Raw genomic sequence first — 19,841 nt, 5'->3', positions numbered from 1 at the left:
CCAGCAACACCTGAAAAAATGTGTAGAAGCACAAATGCAGCAGAGGGATGAGGGGCTTGAGGTCAAAGTAAAGGTGAGGTTAGGAAGGAGGGAAATTGAAAGTAAGGTACAAAACTATGTATTTAATTCCTCACTCACAGCATGCTAGTAGTTGATATGAAGTGTGAGGGGGAGCAGCGATGCTGTTAGCAGGCATCCCCAGAGCAAATTCTGGCAACCTCAGACATCGTGCAGCGACTAGATTCTCTCACTTGCTCGACGTTCTCACACTCACAAACTGACTATTTCTATTTCTTTTTCCACAAGAGGTGAACTTTCCCTGTAACTGCGACAGCCGAAACTCATCTCACTGTTGTGGCAATTGGCACCTGCTTACCCTTTCACAAAACAGCTGCTGCAGAAGCAAACTCCCTGTGCCTGAGTGCGCAACTCGAACCTCGTTAACCATGAGCAGAGCTGTTCTTTGCTCTCAGCACTGTCTTTATTGAAGTAGGATGGCTTCCACCCCAAGATGAGCAATACCAAAACTCCTTTGGTCACACGCAGACAAAAACCTCTCCATTCATGTTTTCCTACCTATCAACATATTAAGATACAGTAACAATTACACCAGTTACGCCAGTTTCATGCGTTATCTGTAACAGTTGCCACCTTCACTGTCACTCACTGGAAGGCTGGAAGGAATGCAGGATACTTACAACTACATTAGGGGTGAGAATTAATCATCACTACCTGCACTACGAACTAATCATTACGATTACAAATATTTATAAAGACTGAAACAAGACAAACTTACTATGCAGGCCTTGAAGTGCATTATCCTCAGTTGTCAATGTGATTAATAACAAAATTCACAACCATATTCTATTTTGACAGGTAGTCTGCTAGCTCCTCTTTACCTATGAATGGTGCCAGCTGAAACAGGGACAAATCAGGGTTCTAATATTATTTACACAAACCTTCAGATGAAGCCTGCAGTCTGACATACTTGTACATAATCACAGCTTTTGGGCAGATTCACTAAATTCAGACTGCAGTCCTGGCCCCTTGATCATCCAGGCTCACTTATCGACACAGCGAGGCAGGCTCCGTGCCTTTCTGAGCCATGCTTCTGGGTTTCTTTCCCACGAACATCAGGATATGGTGGGAGGAGGAGGGGGAAGCATGCGGACTTCATCCTGACACAGAGTCAGGATGCAGACAGGACAGACGCTTCCAACCCACCAGCTGGAAGCTCTTTTAATACTCAGGCAGTCATTAATGTCACTGAAACAATATTGTCATGGCTAGAGATTTCAGAACCCATCAGTTATCTTCCAAACAGCATAAAAAAATTAATATCAGCCTAGACTTCTCCTGTACCCACATGCTCCATCCCATCCCAGCTTGAACTAATTACGATCCTCGGGCCTGGTACTGACAGAGGCTAACTCTTGTGCCAGTGCTGCCCCGCAGACTAACAGCAGCAGAAAGCTTCAATAAAAAGCTTCACGTGTGTTTGTGGGTGACAACTCAGTACTAAAGAGGCCAACTTAAATAGTTATTTATACACAGAATTTCCTTTGATTGCTGCTATTACCAACATCAAAAGGCCTCAAACCCAGTTCAGGCACAGCACGGAGATAGGAACAGAGTTGTGCTTTGGCAACAGCAGCGAACACAAACCAGTCTGAAAGCAACTTTCCTCTTGAATGAACAAGCACAACCAAGGATGTTACACTACTACTGTCTCCTCCCCGAACGCTATGAGGCTCGGGCCACTGAATCAACCTGCTAGAAGCTTTAAACAAAAGGTACACGTTTCTAAAACATCCTTAAAAAAGAGCTGCTCTATAAAGGGCAGCCGAACAACCCCACTTGTTATTTCATCAGCTAACATGCATGCTTCTGTAGGGCACCCACCGAGTGACAAATTCACGCTTCTCTTTCACCGTAAGTTACTGGTTAAATCACAACTCTGAGCTAAAAAGCTCGTAGCATTTTACTATTTTCTGCTTCCTTAGCAGGACTTTAATTTATATCAGATCAGTGCAGTCAGGCATTAGACTTAGAAACCAGGAAAAAAAAAAAATCAAGAGAGTTTTTACACTCTTCTTTATAAGCCAGTTTCAGAAACATACACACAAAGCAGTCTGACAGATAAAAATGCAATTGTTAGAAAACAAAACCCAAACAACCCCCAAGCAGACAGAAAACACGTATCAACACACGCATAACAATCTCTGGAGGTGTCACCCCCCCCACCTGGAAACTATTTAATATCATCCAAGCATTCCCAAAAGCACCGTCAGCTACGCAGCCGCTCCTCTGCTCGATCCAGAACCTCCAAGGACAACTACAACAAGCACAAGCACACTTCAGCCCCTCTCCTTCCCCCGCCCTCCCCAGGGACGGCATCGGCACCAACCTGCAGTTGGGAGGTGGATCTAAGGTGATGTCAGCCAATTCCTTCTGAATCCTGTGGCAATAAAAGCGAGAAGGAACAAAGGTAAGTCGCTGTGCGGGGCAGCAGTTAACACATACGCCTTACAGACATACCGCCGCAGTACGTTTGCAACACCATGTACGAGAGAGGTGCTCGGTTATAGCCTCCCACTGGCCCACTCACACCAAGCAGGACAGACAGCCTGGTGCAGGGACAGGAAAGCAGGCAGGCATCGTGTGCTGAGCCCAGACAGGAGCACTGCTGCACACTCGCACGGAGATGCCAGCCACACAGGGCTTTTCCACAAAGACTCTCCCCTTTACTCTGCTGGCCAGGTTGAAAGTGAAGGGGACCCTCTGCAAATATGACGCACCAAGTGCTATGAGGAAACCGTAGTCTGAGAAGGAAATTTGTCTTGCTGGATTGCAAGCAGCAGTCATCGCCAAGTTGGCTTCCCCCGGCTCCCCGCCACCCCCGAGAACAAACAGCAGCCCCACGGGAGTGAGTAGCTGCGCCATTCCCAAGGACGCCTAAAGGAAAGGGAACATCCACTTCCAAGGCTCCTGCACATTCCTGCCACCTTCAGTTCTCCCTCTTCCACACCACATGCCCGAGTCCCTCCCCTCAGGACTCCAGGCGCTCCCTCTCATCGCCAGGCTCAGACAACACCCTGCCCTCCCTGCCCAGACTATTCCGGGCTCACACAGCAGCACGCTGCTTTTGCCACAAGATGCCCAACCAGCTATCATCCCTTTCCCTGGGGTCCCATTACTGTCACTCAAGCTTCCCCTCCAGATCTCCCCACCCTCTCCCCTCCTTTAAACTCAGCCAGCATCTTCGGCCTCTCTTCCACTTGTCATACACGCGAACCACAACCTTTTCATACCAGGCAGTTTACAGTCAGCAGGCTTGTAAAACTCTCTTCTTTTTTTAAAATAGTTAAGGGCACGACACGTAAACACCGCTTGCTACTATCTCTGAGCTTGCCATGGAAACATGCTGAGCGGGGATCTGGAATAACCGCACTGCCTTAACTCCACAAAGCCACAGAGAACTTAGCTGTGACGACAGGGCATTTGCATAAAACCCCAGCCACTTTTGACACCTAGAGACATAACCTCTCTGTGCTGCTTGGCAAGGCGTTTCAGAGAGCTGGTTTATTATTCTTACTGAAGTGCTCTAAGTTAGCTCGCAAACTTCCATTTGTTGGCTGAGCTCTCTGGTGCAGGACAGTGCTGAATTCAGGTGAAAGAGAGAATAAATAAGAAAGGGCAACAGCTTTTTTTTTTTTTCTTTTTTTTTTTCTTTTTTTTAAACCAAATGGCTCCAAGAGTCTGTCCAGATGAAGAAAATTGACTGACGTAGCTGTTCTGGAATTACTACTCTATGCAGGCATCTCTCTCCCATATAGATATTATTCTGGAATAAAAACGATTTCATTCTCAAAGAAAAAAACAACAACCGACCAAAGAAAAAACCCACTCTGTCCTGTAAGCAAAAACTATTTTAGAGTAGAACATCCACAAGTGGACCCACGGTGGATTATTTCTTTTAGTCAATGTCGAGCCATACACAGAAAATTCAATATAAGTGATGAACAAACAGAAAAGCAGTAATATATATGGTGGGAAAGGTTTGGGTTATATTACACCACTCACACTTCAGTGTGAGTGGTGTAATACGGCCCCAAATCTTCCTTTCATCAGGCAAACTCAAAACTCCTCACAAACATTAATTAATCCTCAAAGCAGCGCTGGAAAGAAAAAAGCCATTATACATCCATCCCAATACGCAGAGAGGGAAATTGACGTTGAAATTTAATGCTTTACCCAGGACCACATAGTTTCCAGTGGCAGAGAAGGAATGAAGGCCCTACATACCAATCCCACATCCCTATAGCTGATGCTAATAAGGAGAAGGGAAGAGACAGCAGAAATAATTGAGGGGCAGAAAAACAGCCCGGAGGAAGAAGAGACAGGAAAATATGTGGGATAGAATGGAGGGAGAAGCAGGAAGAGAGACCAGAGAGCAGTGAAGTTGGGCACACACCACTGCACAGAGGCACTGGAAAAGTGAGACAATGGCAGCTTCGCACGGGAAGGCTGTGAGTAAGCGAGAGAGGAGGAATGGGAGCAACAAGAGATCAGCAGGGGAACAGAGCAAAATGAAACGAGGAAGGAGAGAGGATGCAGTGAACTGGTCAGAAAACTGACTGCAGCCTCACCTCTTGGCACTGGTAGATAGCAGCTTAGAGTTTTTACTCATGCTGACTTTGCTTTCCTTCTTCTTAGGTGTGCTTGTCTCTTTCTCTGTCTGTTGGTTGGAGGATGAAGATGAGGAGGAGCTGGTGCTGGCCCTCGAATCGTCATCCGACATAGCGACCCCCCCACCACACACCCCAACCTGGAGAGGAGACACCACGGGGCACGGGGAACAAACAGTGAACACAAACACACACAGAGAAAGGCAGCTGACAATCTCGCTCTGTGTTTGGGCCATGCTCCCTTTAAAGGGTCCCAGTGTCTCCCTCTCCTCCTCTCAGGCCCTACAGCCAGGCGGGAGGAGCAGCAGCCCCCCCTGCGCTACTAATGCCACGGGGAAGGGAGAAAGGGACTTTTAAAGCTTCCTCTCGGAAAGCAAGTGCGAAATGAGAGAAGGGACTGGAACAAGGACGACTGCAAGGATCAGGGAAGCTCTTGCAGCAGTTCCTTGTAATCTCCCCCAAACCGCACGAGCGAGAGGAGCCATCGCCACCCAGCCTAGGGGTGCAGGGGATAAAAATGGCACCGCTCGGGCTCCCTGGAGGCCGGTGGGGAGGGACGGGCCGGGGGGTGACCATTGCCAGCGCCCTAATGGAAGTGGGGCATCACTGGCAACAGGGGGAGACCCCGACGGGGGGTCCCTGAGCTGCGGCGGGGGGAAACCCGCACCCACTGGGTGGAAAGGTATGGGGAGGGGGGCAAAGGGGACAGCACACGGGAGGGTTTGGGGACCCCGGGGGGCCCCATGAGGCCCACCACGCTGTGGGGCAGGGGGCAGGAGGGGAGAAAAAGGGCCATGGCCTAGCAGGGTGCGAAACAAGGGCTCGGGGAGCAGCGGGGTGCCGGGGGGGGGGGCACCCCGGCTCCGTGCGGGCACCGGGGGGGCGCGGGGCTGGAGGCAGCGCCCGGCCCCGGGGGGCGAGAAGCGGACACGGGGGACACGGGGGGGACACGGGGGGGACACGGGACACGGGGGGGCACAGCCCGGCGGGGCTGGGGGGCTGCGGAGGGGGCGCGGGGAGGATCGGGGGCCGGCGCAGGGCCGCCCCCCTCCCGCTGCCCCCGGCGCCCCGGGGAGCCCCCAGGCAGCCCCCCCGGGGTCTGGGGAGCGGGGGGGGCTCGTCCGTGCTCCCCCTGCAGCGGGGGGCCGGGGGGGCAGCGGTACCTGCCAGCCCCCGGCGCGCCCCCCCTGCCCCGCCGCCTGCCGCCCCATCGGCGGTCCGCGGCCGGCCCTGCCCCTCGCCCCTGCCCCCGGGGCCGGCGGGGAGGGCGGCGGGGGGCGCCCCGTCCCCGTACCTCTGCCTTTGTGTCTGGCTGCTCCTCCTCGGTGCGGCTGGGCCTGGCCACTCGTGTCTCTCTCGCTGGGAGAGAAGCGGAAGTGCTGCAACAGCAACTATTAAACAGGCAATGGCTTCCCTGCCTGCCTCCCCCACCGCCGAGCCGGGCCGGGGGGGCGGCGGGCACGGGGCGACAGCCTGCGGGGCCTCCAGCCCAAGGGGGTCCCGGGGGGAGGTCGGGGGGAGCCCCGGCTGCGGGGCTGCGGGGGGAGCCCGGCGGACACGGCACCCCCCTGCCTCCGGGGGGGCTGGGGGAGGAAGGGAGGCGATCGGAGGGGGCTGAGCTGTTAATGGGGACCCCCTCTGGAAAGTCATCTGCGAAGGTGTCAAGTCCTGGGGGGGGGGTGGGGGATAATCGCCCTCCCCCGCTCCGGTTTGCGCTTCCATGCTGAGTGCCCCAAAGGGACGAGGTCGAGGCAGGTGGCTGGGAGAGGGGAAGCCTCCCAGGGCTGCTTTTTTTTTTAAGGCGGAGAGGGGGCTGTTAGGCTCGTGGGGGGGCTTTGGGCTTTCCCCCCTGTCCTCAGAACTGTTTCAGCCCCGAGGCTTCTCCCCTGCCTCACCTGCTTTGTCCCTCCAGCAGCACCAGTAACTTCTCACCTGTCTCAGTTGGAAAGCAATAAGAAAAGAAAAAAAAAAAAAAAAAAAACAACAAAAACCACCAAACCCCAACCAACCAACCAAAAAAAAAAAGACAGCCCAGCCCAAACCCCACCACCACCACCGCCACCAGCCAGCCAAAAGGATCCCCCGGCGGCTCTCCCGTCTCTCACCTGTTCCAGCCCCAAAGCAGCAGCTGTGTCTCCCCTTCCCTCCCCGGCTCGGCCCCCCCTGTAGCAGCAGCAGCAGCAGCAGTTCCCTCTCGCCCTCGCCCGGAGTTCAGGATTCCATTGTCCCCCACGCTGCGCCCGCTGACATCACTGACACACAAAGAAGGGGCACTTCGTGATGTCATCAACGCATGCTGGGAGAGGAAGCAAAATCCTGGGCTCGGGGCTTGGCAGCGACAGCGAGAAAAAGCCCCCTCACTTTGCCAAAAGGTAAAAGTATTAGGGATATATATATATATATATATTTATATATATATTTTTCCCCGAGTCCCCTAGTGGGGAGCCTGTCTGTGCGGAAGGCGCAGCGGCATTCAGCCGGCTGGGGTGCTGTTGTATTGTATTTCCGAGGCTTTTTACTCTTCTCCCCCAAAATGTTGGCCGTCCATCCCCCACTCTCTGCCCCTGGGATGGCGGTGCCGGCCCAGTGGGCTACCACAGCTCGTCCCGGGGTTGCCCGAGCTGCTGCCGAGCGGGCCAGGGGAGCCGGCCGCCCACCGGCTGCCCCCAGGGTGAGCTTGGCTTGGTGCCGCCGCTTTCCACCGCCTGTCGAGGGATCCCGTATCGAATTGCCCGGCAAGGTTCAGCAGCCAAAAATACAATGGCTGTCACTGCCAAGCATCATAATAATTAAAAGGACTGTGTGTTTCTGTCGTTCCTCCTGCTGGAGGACCCCGGAGCGGGCTGCAGGAGCCGAGCAGGGCCAAAGGACTACATGACAAAATGGGGGGGCAAAGGGGTGCCTGGCCTCATGGCATCGTGGCGGGTGGGACAGGGATGGTACTCGTGCTGGTGGTGCTGGTGGTGGTGCTGAGGTGTGAAGCCCAGGCCGTCAGCCCACGGGTGACACCGTGGGGCCCATCACCTGGAGCTGCTGGTGGCCCCACACACCACGATGTCCATGGGGTGCCATGAGGGCCCAGCAAGGCCTGAGGCAAAGGCTTTGAGTGGGGAGAAAACCCTAAAGTTTAGGTTGGGTGATGAATGCCTGTTACTTCTTTGGGGGACACTTGGGACCTCAAGGAAAGGGATGTTTGGGCCAGCTCAAGGGGATACTGAACCTTTCCTCCAAGAGGCTGTAGCTTCACGTTTTTGTGACTAACCACAGGGGTCTGGTTGTGGCACTGGGCTTTTACCATTTCCACCCAGTAATCCTCGAGCCAGAGATGCTGGAGGGACTGCCTGAGTGGGCACAGCCTTTCCTTTGGCCACCCTTCCCTACATTTCTAGTAGTTAATCCCAAAACTATTGATACTCCCCACAAACTTGCTGCCCAGTCTCTCATGTGGTTGAACAGTGCAGGGCACACACCCCAATGACATTGTAAGAGTCACGCTGATAAAAGAAGTAATTCCACTGCAGTTTCACACTTACTGTTGTGGTTATTTTGTTTGTTTGTTTGTCTGTTTCCTAACTGTCTTCAGTCTTTCTTACCTCTGGTATCACATATTAGGACATGGTGAATTGTCCTCCAAAAGCAGCTTGCTAGCAGAGCCAACCTATCTAGTTTCACCTATGGGAATGACACTTGTGAAGCCATGGTCATCCTTTCCTCCACTAAATGTAGAGCTTTGACATGTCTGCCCTCAACCAAGGCCTCAAAAGAATTAAAAAAAAAAAAAAAGAAAACTGGCACTGTGATAAATGAGGATGATCTGGATCACTTAGTGCCTCTTGTTGATGAAGGGGGGCCAAATTCAGCTCCTATATACTTAACAACACTTCAAGGTGTCAGCATCCTCCTAATTAGCCTGGGGGCTTTGGAGGATGCTGCTGGTGGTATGGTGGTACACACTGGGTGACAAGTGTGGGAGACGAGAGGACACAAATCAGTTGACCAGGCTTCACAAATATCACTGCTTATGGAACAGCTTTTTAAAAACAAAAACTTTTCACTTTCACTAAAACCTCCAGCCCTTTCCTGTCATCACAGGAAACCTGCACCAAAGTCAAGTGAGACAACTGATATTAATAATGAAAGCCCTCCACTTCTCGAATAGGGTGTAAGGAAAATGGAAAGGTTGTTACAAAATCTCACACACTTTTTATGTTAATAACCTTGTTAGCGGGTTATCTGCAGACCAACCTTTTCTGCACCAGATGATCCTTGGTAACCCTGTTCAAAGTAGCATGATAACCAGCACTAGTGGTTATTTACTTTGAAGTCTAACCAAAAACGCATTCTCTGAAAGCACTTACTAATGTCCTCACTTGTGCGGCTGTTACAGTGGCAACTCCCATTTTATGACTCACCTCTCCTGTGCTAGCCATGCCATATCCAGAGCCGTGTAGAGAAAGGGAGTCAAGGAGCCAACTTTTGTGCCCAGAGATATTTTTGCAGCTTGTCTTGCTCCCACACATGATTATTCTCTCAGTCTCCTGCATAGACACTGAAGACCTGGGAAAGAGGGCAGAATATGATCCCTTTTCCAGCAAATAGGTGAACTGGCTCCTCTAATCACATCTCTTTCCACCTTGGGAATTTTGAAACAGCCTCACTCGTCTGTTTCTGTTTCTTTCCTGTGAAGTGTACACACTTTATCAGGCAAGCGTTCCTTCTTATCAGTGCTTCCTCCCACTGTCTCCTTACTTTTTTTTTTTTTTTTTTTTTTTTTTTTTTTTTACCAAGTTGTGTGAAGGACTTGCAGAGAAAAACTGACCCAGATTATTCGCTTTCCCTGTGCCCCAAGCTTTTTTAATCTATGGCGTTAGCTCACTGTAGAAACTGAATAGGATTAGTCACTTTTCCCTCTGGATTGAGTTTGGAGGAGGCTGCAAGGCTAGATGACTAGAATCAAGTTGCCTTTGGGGCTTTGAGCTTAATTCACAGCAGAAGCTAGCCAATTCAAATCAAACCAAGCCTGCTGCTGGAGGAAGGTGACTAAGATTAGTCCCTTTGTACCGTCTCAGCTCCAGATACATTTTCAGCATTATTCCTGGCTGGTCTTTCTGGGCCTGAGCCAAAGCCCCTTATATTTCCACCAATTCCATTGAGTTTTGCATCAGGCCTTTTGTGGGGAGCAGAAAAGAAATGATCATCTGTTTGGCTCTCCTGATGCCAGCTCAATGCTAATGTCATGCCTGCAAGTGGCAGCAGGAAAGCCAGAAACATGCTGTTATCTCACACAGTCCTGTGGTGACAAACTCTGTCCTTTCTGTGTGACCCTGTGATACAAGGTCAGGTAGCAAGGAAAATCTATGACGACGCCAGAACTCATGACACAGCTATTTGAATAAAACTAGCCAGAAACTCTGAATTACACTGAAAGAGGAAGGAACTGTATTCAAATGAGAGAAAAGGTAACAGAGAAAACGCAAATACACATTTCTGTGACATAAGGGTAGTGAATACACAGGCTCACCCTATGGTTTCCTGCTCACAACTATCTTGCTGTAACTTCGTGATGCAGCCCAACTTCCCTTGCTGTACTTTTCTCAAACAATGTGGCTTTCAGTCCTTAGAGTTACACCTTCTTCAGGTCCTTACAGAAGAATGGAAGGGTCCACAAGCAGAAAAATGCTTGTTTCCTCTACTTTTATTCCAGTGCCAAAGGAGACTTAGTTGTGGAGGGAAAAGCTTCAGGTCTCCTTGTCAGACTCCTGCTATTTGCCACTTGTTTGGTGTTTTGTTTGAGGCTAGTCCTGGGAGCTCTCTGAAGCCTTGCTGAGAGACTGTCATGTGAGCAGAAAGACTTCAGACCCATTACATGTTTTGGCCTTATAAAAATCCTGGCCAAGCTCCCATAGACTGAAGAGTGGCTGGCAATTCATTCCAAAAGCTTACACAGAGCTGCATATAACCAACCATACACATCTTCTACTGCTCCATTGCTTCTTTCATGCCTCTCCGGGAATGTGGTCTGGTTCATTTTGGTAACTGAAAAACTAAAGATGCTGAGATCAATTCAGTTTCACAGCATCATAAGAAGTTTCATGAGATTTATTTCCCAGGGTTTCTGCCTTGCTTCCAGGTGATGAGATTGAGCCTTAAAATTGCTTTACCTTGAAGATACAATGATTCACTGCTGTCTCCGTTTGCCAGATCTATAGCTAGTACTTAGGAGTTGGGACCAAGAGCTACGCAATGCTTTTTCTGTTGATGTCTCTAGCAGTCACTCCATATTTCTGATACTCATTTTCCTTCCTCTAAAGAAAGAGAATGATGTTAATCGAGAGTTAGACTGAAAATGTCGAGGTGCCCGTACAAACGTCACCCATAGCCACTCACTAGACTTTTCTGTCACTTCCTTTTTGAGCCTGCTGGATCTGCTTTTCTGCAGAATGCTGCTTCCCCAGTGGTCTCTCTGCTTCCTTTGGGCTTTGCAGTGGCTGGCTCTGCTTTCCTTCTCTGTCTCTGCAGTGCACAAGCTCCCCAGACTGCTGTATTCCAGACTCCTTGGCTTTTTCTCTTCTGGCACCGTGTGCTCCCCTAGTTCAGATGTTTTTCCTGTTTCTGCCTCTTTTTCGGTTTACAGAAAGTACTGCTTTATGGACCGTCATCACCTCTCCATTTCTACATACCACTTTTCCTTGGCAGCGGTGCTCAGAACCTGAAGAAACTCAAAAAGGGGAGTTATTATAGTAAAATAAGAAGTAGATGGATTATCATCAATCAGTCCTGCCCCAGGAAGTCTCCCAGAGCATGGCATTGCTGTTGGCAAGAGTCCTGGAAGAGGTGAAAGGTGTTGGCCAACATGACCCAGACAAAAGGACTCCTGAAGACAGTGGGTCAAACAGCAGCAAATGCACTATTTTTGCCACTTTTCTCTTGCTAACTCACAGAAAATTCCAGCTTGCTATTTAAACTTGTGTTTGCTTTTTATTTGTCACTACTGAACAGCCAATGGTAATGGCCACTGCTGGACCAAGTCTCCACTTGACACTTTCCAGTAACAAATAGTTAGGCTGGGACATTCCTGGTGTGATGCCAGGTGTAGCCTGGGAAAAGCCAGTCCAGAACACTGTTTTGACAGTGTGAAGTGCAACTCCTGATGTTGTGCTTTGCCCGTACGACTGTCTTGCCTCCACAACTGTGCCAAAGATCTTTTTTTTTTTTTTTTTTTTTTCTGGTGTAAGCTTAACGCAGAGTGTCTCTGTCTTGTAACAGAACAGTCAAAGAGGAGAGCTGCTGGGGATGGCTTATTAAGAGCGTGTGCTCACGGTTTGCGTCTCTATCTTTGTAGGGTGCTTTGTGAAATTTAGATGAAAAGGACAGTATTTTTCACACCGTTGGCAGCATGTTACAGGTTAACCATAGACTCTGGAGATGTACTCTGGAACATCCCTTGTTCATTGTGGAGATACACACCCACAGGAAGATATACAAAAAGTTGGTCAATTGTGCTACTTAAGAATTCAGCAATAAATGGACAAAATAATTTTCCTAGTATCTGAGACAAAGGAGTTTCTCACTATATAGGTAATATTTCTCACCTACAGTCCCGTCTTTCTTCTCTTTCAAATATTTCTCAGTGTCACAGTATGTGTCACTCTGGCTCAGAGAGGTTAGCACGAGAAAATCTGCTTTGCTTGCTCGTACACTGAATTGGTAATATTCTTATTCTAGTTTATTCATTCTACTAAAAAATGAGTGATTCCCCATCTGCTTCAATTCTGTGGATTTGTAAATCCATGCGGGGAAAAAATCCACATGTCCTAACTTCTCAGAAAATGTATTTAGTGAGGATTTCAATTGACTCTTTCAACCTCTGCCTCCTCATCTAACAAAGGTTCTTCTCAACAGAGAAGGATCAGGAGAGGTGTTCAGGGCTCAGTAATTTCACTCTGTGGCTTGACTACAGTTCAAGACTTCAATGGTCTTCAACTGCAATTTTTCTCCCTAGGCCTCCTTATTATTACAGAGCCCTTCAAAAGGCAGCGATAGAATCACTCAGACTTTTACAGATCCCTGATGCTGCATTCTTGAGAAACCAGTGTATGGCACTTCTTTTCTTCTTCTCCTTCTTTTTATTTATTTATTTATTTATTTATTTTTTTGTCTGACCAGCACATGGAAACAAAGAATAGAACATGCACCTGGCTGTTAACCATTACTTAAGTGCAACGCTTAAACATTATTACATTATTTTCTCATATTTTTGAGGGAGAATGTATTTTTCGTTTCTCACATAAAGTCCATAGTTAAAACAAAAAGGTATATGCTATTAAAAGCTCCAGCGTTTGAGAGCCCTTCATTTTGAGACCTTTTAAAAGCCATTGTCTATTTTTTTCATCCTGATATAGGCCATGGTGACTCTCAGATGCCAAAGGTTATAGAGGTGTTCACAGCGTGGACTAAAATTTCACACATACTGTTTTCTTATTATCCCTTCACGATATTACCCCTAATCATGATCTCAAAAATCCCACATAGCATCTTCAAAAATTGCTTACATGGAAGTATAAGCTTAGGAAATCTAAACATTTCTGAATACCTGTAAAAGATGTTTCTTTGTTAAATAGCGTTGTGTTGCTCTGCTCTGTTCCCGTACAATTATAAAAGGTGGCTTTGATATGTGGCTTCTTGCTAAGCTAAAGAATGTCGTGTCTGTGGCCTGAAGGACAGCTAGATATTTCAGGCTTTGTCCACCCAGGCACATTTCACCCTTCACATCAATACAGCTATATGAGTATGGTTAAATAAGCATAACCCTACCTGTGAACTCCTGTCCCAACATAAAAATATTTTCTCCGGTTCACCTGAAAGCCTTTCCAAAGCAACATAAGTCAAAGTTGGAAAAAGGCTCACTTCTAGGGTGTTCACACAAGGAACTATCAATATAATTATATAACATTACATAACGTAATAACCTCTTTTGTTGTACAGACATGCTTTGGGAAACCTTATCCATGGTGTAATGCTTCTTCATTCTTTTCATTCAACATTTCTATTGAGTTAGAACGGAAACTGCAGGTCCTGGCTTTCATGCTATGTTTGTGATCCTCTCTCAATTCTTTGCACCTTTTCCTCTTTGACTTTTTCTTTTCTTTCTGTCTTCTCACAGCCTTACCTACTGTCTTCCTCCATATTTTATAGAATCATAGAATCACAGAATCACAGAATGGTTTGGGCTGTAAGGGACCTTGAAGATGACCTCATTCCAACCCCCTGCCATGGGCAGGGACACCTCCAACCAGACCAGGTTGCCCAAAGCCCCATCCAGCCTGGCCTTGAGCACCTCCAGGGATGGGGCATCCACAGCTTCTCTGGGCAACCTGTGCCAGTGCCTCATCGCCCTCTGGGTGAATAATTTCTTCCTTATATCTAACCTAAATCTACCCTCTGTTAGAGGTAAAACCATTACCCCTTGTCCTATCCTTACACCCCCTGACAAAGAGTCCCTCCCCAGCTTTTCCTGTAGGCTCCTTAAGGCACTGGAAGGCCGCTATAAGGTCTCCCCAGAGCCTTCTCTTCTCCAGGCTGAACAGCCCCAATTCCCTCAGCCTGCCTTCACAGGAGAGGTGCTCCAGCCCCTTGTGTGACCTTGTTTCTGGCTGTTCTTAACTCCCTGTGAGTGACTCCCTGAATTTTGGCTGGCATGTCCAGACAGCCAGACTTCTTTTTAACCCTGTCTTATCTGAGTGTACAAAATGAACACTTAATCCTTCTCCCCACTTCCTTCCAGGTGGCTACTTCTCTAGCAAATGCCACTATGTTAGTTCCTTCTCATTGCTTCCTTCTTCTTTCAGGCTTGCAAATGCCCATAGAAGCAGCTTTCTCCCCGTGGACCAGTAATATGACCAATGCTCTATGGCCTCACCGGTCCCCAGCCTGTAGTTTGAGAGCCGTTACCTACTGCATCAGTTAACATGATAAAAACAGGAGCTCTCTGGAGCTGTTTTCTTCTTATAGCTTAGCAGGGCTTTAGGCATTACCACAATATGGACAGGACACAATAACGTAATTGCAGAAGCTTAATTCCTGTTTCAAGGTTTTAAAATTATTTTATGAGCAATAACCCAAGGCAAAAAAATATTTTTATAGAACCTGATTTAGCAAGATGTCTACCAGCCTAGAAACACATGGCTGGTAAGAATCCAGTCCTTTGTAGATGCTTAAAGCAAATCCAAAGAGCAAGCCTCCTATCTCAGAACAAAATGTTGAAGGTGTCAGTAAAACTGCACAGCTCAGTTGCAGTTTGGGTGGCAATCATACCACACCCTGGAAGACTTTGTTTGCAAAACTGAGGTTTAAAAAAAAAAAAAAGGACACTGAACAACAGATGTCAAAAGCACTTCCTCTGCCAGCTATAGTCAGAGGGACAGAGAAAAATTGTTTCACTTGTTCATTGAAGATTTTCACACAAATTGCCATGCCCTCGAAAATGAGATTTGCATTTCAAATCTGAGAACTTATGTGTTCAAGCTACAAACTACAGGCAGTCTTTACAGGGTGGGCTGATACGAGAGGCATGTTCATATGATTTTTTTTAAAACAGCTAATAATGAAATGGAATATTGCCATTTTTTTCCTAAGAATTTGTTGGCAAGGAAAGCAGAGATTTTACAAAGAGCAGAGAAAGGACTAACACCTCTCCAGTACCACTCCTAAATTCTGCCACTATTTTTGTTTTAAACATTTGCTAACCTCAAAAGACGCCCATTTATTTTTTGTTGGTGTCATAGAAAGGTGACACCACCCTTTCAAATATACAGTGTCACACAGGACAAACAAAGTAATGCAATCATCTACAGTCTGGAAAATGGTGGGTTCATTCATCATGACAGTATTTCACTAGTTTACCTTTTATTTAAACTCATCAGGCTTCATTCACCAACTGATGAAGTCAATAAGGTTCTTGCTATTAGTTTAATCTCTTTCAAACCAATTTCAAACCAAACCAATGGACAGGAACAGATTTTTTGAAGGAACTCATTAAAGGAGTTGCTGCTGCTGCTTTCTGCAACTCCAAGATTGCCATCGGGAGAATCCTTTAGTTGCCTTAATGTCTCCACTGCATCCATGTGTTGTGTTGTGGCCGTGTTACCCAGGTATTATGGGTTTCTTTAATTTAGCTGCCTTGATCTCTTTTCCACTATGTTTCTTCCCCTGCTGTGAAATATTATTTTCCCGTCTTGTAGTTTCTGTGCTATTGGCAGCCCTTCCTCTCTGCTTATCAGAAAAGCAAGAGAGAGGACAGAGTCACACTTGAATGACTTTTTATAAGGCTGGGATATACTGTAGGCTTCACAATAAGATAGCCTGGCCAATGGAGTTTGTATATAGAGATTTTTCAGTTTCTTTGCAGCTATGGGATTTGCTTGCACAGTAAAAGAAATAAATTAAAAAAAAAAAAAAAAAAAAAAAAAGGAAAGAGACAGATTCTGATTTTGCATTTGTATAATTCCAGTGACTTCAGCAGGTTTGCTCCAGATTTACGCTGGAATAAAGGGAGTTCATAGTCAAGCCCAATGGATCAGTTCGCGGTGCTTTTGGAGGCATCAATTTACTCAGTCATTTGGAAAATCTTACTTCCCTACTGCCAAAGATCTAGGACAATTCTCATTTCTAATATGTCTGGGGGTCTGCTCTGCAGTGTGTAGCCCTGTTTGCTTAATAGAATTAGGAATCTGTAAGGTAAACTTTATACACCAAGCTCTGCCCTCTCTTGTGCTTGAGGGCAAAGTGGAGAATAAGACGCACAGGGAATTTCCTCCCTTGTACAAAGACAAAAAGCTCACAAGTGCTAGCCTCTAGCAAACCTGGAAATAGTCTTCCAGCCAGCGATCACTTACACAGCCCTCAGAAGCAAACTTTAGCTAGACACAAACCCCTGTGCTCTCCTTCCTGGGAAAAGGGATGCCAGCAGCCTGCTGCATGCAGTCCTATCCCAATGGATAGGATTTCCCATAGCAGAGCCCACACTGGCCAACACCTTTGCTCCCCATCATCACAAGGAGAGCATCCTGGTCCTTCTGTTCAATAGCTTAGTGAACTACCCTGGGTCTGTAATGAGACAGACTTAAGCGAGCTTGTGGGTCTGGATGTAAGGTTTGTTTTCTTCTTGTATCAGGGGTGATTACATGGAGTATGCTTTTCAACTCTGACCACACACTACTACTGTTTCTTTTTTAAGAAAAAGGACGCGGCAGTAAGTAAAAATATGGAAACACTGCTGTTTGGAGCTCTGTTGACAGATTTTTTTGTGTTCCCCAAAGTGTGAAATCACACTTGGCAAAAAAGCATCTGAGCGCTCGGATGTGTCATTTAGTGCCCTAAGTGTTTACGTCCAAACCCCTGCCACTGATGACACAACATGCTGCAAGAACAAAAGTCTATTGGCTGGGATCTGAGCTGGTTTCCTAATTTGCACCTGTGCATTGGCAGGCAAGCATCCATCAGTCACAGGCTCCCATCCATCCTAGGCACAGTGGTACAGGCAGGGCTGAAAACATTTCTCAGAGTGCTGATGGGAGGGATAGGGTCGAAAAAGAGAAGATTAAGAAACAAAAGGTAATAGAATTACAGGAAACAGGTCTGGAAGGGATGTCAGGAGGCTGGATTGACTGTACTTGTGTAATTCTTGACAGATGTGATTTAAAAAATCTCTTTGAAACGCATTATGGCCACAGAGCCACAGATCGAATTTGTTAGAAATAAATCACTCCCTGCATCTGCTAAATCTTAAAACATCATTCCAGAGTGGGAGAAGCAGTTCGAGTCACTGTACCAAAGTTCCTGTATCTTGTTTTATTTGAGTGTGTATAAAGTATCTGTATAAAATATTTATCTACAGAATGGAAGAATATAAATAAGCATGATTTTTGTAACGCTTTGCCAAGAAATGGAATTTTACTAGAGCAAGACTTGTGTAACACACTTGAAATTGGGCTCGTAACCAGCTTGTACAGCTTGTGGTTTTATGGGTGGATTCTGCATTTAAGAAGTATAAGTAAATAAAAGAAGAGAAGAAAAAAAAAGAAAATTAACTCCTGTACAGCTACATCATCTTTGAAAAGGTATCGAGGTCAGGTCTCCTCATTAGTTCCCTTCTTCATTAGCATGGGAAGAACAAAGAACAGCATTTATTTTATATTCTAAAGATTAATTGAAGTGGGGGATGAAACACTGAAATTGAATTAGTAAATTATTAACCAATTTCTATGTAATAAGAAATAATCTATTACACATCCCATCCCTCCATCTAGAGACTTGTCTTAAACATTTGTCTTTAGGAAAGAAGGTGGAAGGAATGAGGAGACACAGACTTGAGACCATCCATCAAGTCAGCTCCTGGAACATTAATAATGAAGACCTTTGAACCTGGCAAATCTTCTGTATTTCTCCCCTTAACTGTGACTTACAAATTGTCCCAGGGCTGCTGCCTGATCTGATGGCCTCTTTTTAATTTTTGCCCCCACGTTATTAAAAATGCCCCCGTCACAATCTCAGTGGCTGACAGCGAAAGCAACAGTTAAGGAAGCCCGAAGCTGGCAGCCTGTCAGCTCAGGAACTCCCTGCAGCCTGCAAACACAACTCCACCCACTCGCATTTTCGGGAGAGGAGCCTGGTGCCAAGGCAGCGCTGGCAAAGGTGGTGGCTGGGGAAGTGGGGATTCTGCCTGCTTTGACTTCCGAGGCTGTCTGCGAACAACCGGGTGCTTTTTTCCCCTTTGAGTCAAGCCTCCTTTTGACAGCTGGAAGGTTTCCCCATCACTTGTTTCTCTCTGATTCGCTTTTAGAAGCTAACTAACCCATCGGACTGAAGCCAACAGCCTCACCTCGGGCAGAGCTCTGACTCAGAGGCAGGGTCTGGCTCCTCCATGAGCGCTCCTCGGTGGCCTTGCAGCACAGAGGTGCTCTGAAGCAGCTCACAGCCAGCAGCGAGATTTTCAGCTGTCCCTCCCTGGCCCCTGGTGTAGTGCTTTCAACAAGTATGGGAAGCCTGGGAGGAGGAGATGAGGAGGCACACGGGGAACCCACCACAGCAGCCTGATGGAGATTATGGCTACCCTAAACCATGCCACCTGGTCCCCTGATTCAGGAAGAGTTAAAGGCTTTGCACCAGGTGTAAAGCATCGTTCCTCACTGCCTACACGGTGGTCTCCTTCTGCCTGGCCTCACTGATGCAGCTCCCAGCTCCAGCCCACATTACCCTGTGTCTGGGCACACACAGACACTCTGCTCAGGAGAACAAATGTGTTTTGTCCCATGGTCTAACCGTGCTCCACAGTCTATAGGGCCCCATGAATGGCCTATGGATTTTACGGATAGGAAGGGGGAGGACTGAGGTAGGATTTTTTGGAAAACTTCTACCCTGTGGTACCTGAGCCGTGCCAGAATTCCCTGGCTAGACTGCAGGCAATGCAAACACACATTGCTCTCTCTCAGACTTTTGCTTAGGTTTTGGTGAAAGCCCACAAGTAATGCACGAAATTCTTCACTCCCACCTCCGGTCTGAAATGAATAGCTTCTTGATTCATTGTATCCCGTGCTCAGCTTCAGTGACTGACTGCAGCTCCAGGGGTGAGCCTCTCTCCCCAGCCTCCTTCCCTGTGTCTCGACATCCCCATCTCCTCCCAGTCCTAGCCCCACTGCAGGCACTTCCAGGGCTGGTCAAGAGTAGGAATTGGCAGCAGGACACTGGTGAAATGGTTCCCTGCCTGGCTTCTCTTTCACCCAAAGCAATGCTCCTCACTTTGGCCACAGCTCCCAGCCCACATTCAAGAAGGGCCCAAATCTGCTTCCCCGCATTCCCCCCTCTCTCCAAATGAGCTTTGGCTGTGGTTTGCAGCCAAGGAACAGTGACACACCTCGAGCAGCTGCTCAGCGGCTGCTCCAGAGCACACCCTGCCTCTGAGGAAGGAGAGGAGGCTCCTGGACTTGTTCTGCTCGGCTTCACCCTGTGATTTGGGCTCTAAAACACGTCCAGCCCGAGGGTAGTCCTACAGTGATCGCATGTTGTCTGGGGATGATTTCTCAGCAGAGCTTTCACTTGGAAAACCTCAGTCCTTCTTAAAGGGCTCTGAAAGCACCGTGCATGAAGGTGAGGCTC

General features: G+C 47.7%; 1 protein-coding gene across 1 annotated transcript in view; it reads right to left on the bottom strand.

The window, feature by feature from the left end:
• The window catches only part of LOC309874941 (ubiquitin-conjugating enzyme E2 E1), a 44,226-nt gene extending 37,992 nt beyond the window's left edge, over window positions 1–6,234 (bottom strand). Inside the window, exons 1-3 of the mRNA XM_082753758.1 lie at window positions 5,983–6,234; window positions 4,650–4,828; window positions 2,408–2,458 (exon numbers count right to left, since the gene is read on the bottom strand). Of these exons, the coding sequence (XP_082609884.1) occupies window positions 2,408–2,458; window positions 4,650–4,801 (203 nt within the window). The 5' untranslated portion in view covers window positions 4,802–4,828; window positions 5,983–6,234. The remainder of the gene's footprint in view (window positions 1–2,407; window positions 2,459–4,649; window positions 4,829–5,982) is intronic.
• Between the last annotated feature and the right edge of the window lie 13,607 nt (window positions 6,235–19,841).

Source organism: Aythya marila (genome assembly GCF_965140915.1).
Source record: "Aythya marila genome assembly, chromosome: 2".
In the NCBI taxonomy this organism is placed as follows: Eukaryota; Metazoa; Chordata; class Aves; order Anseriformes; family Anatidae; genus Aythya; species Aythya marila.
Note: the sequence above shows the minus strand (reverse complement) of the source record. Positions and strands in the feature narration are given on the sequence as shown.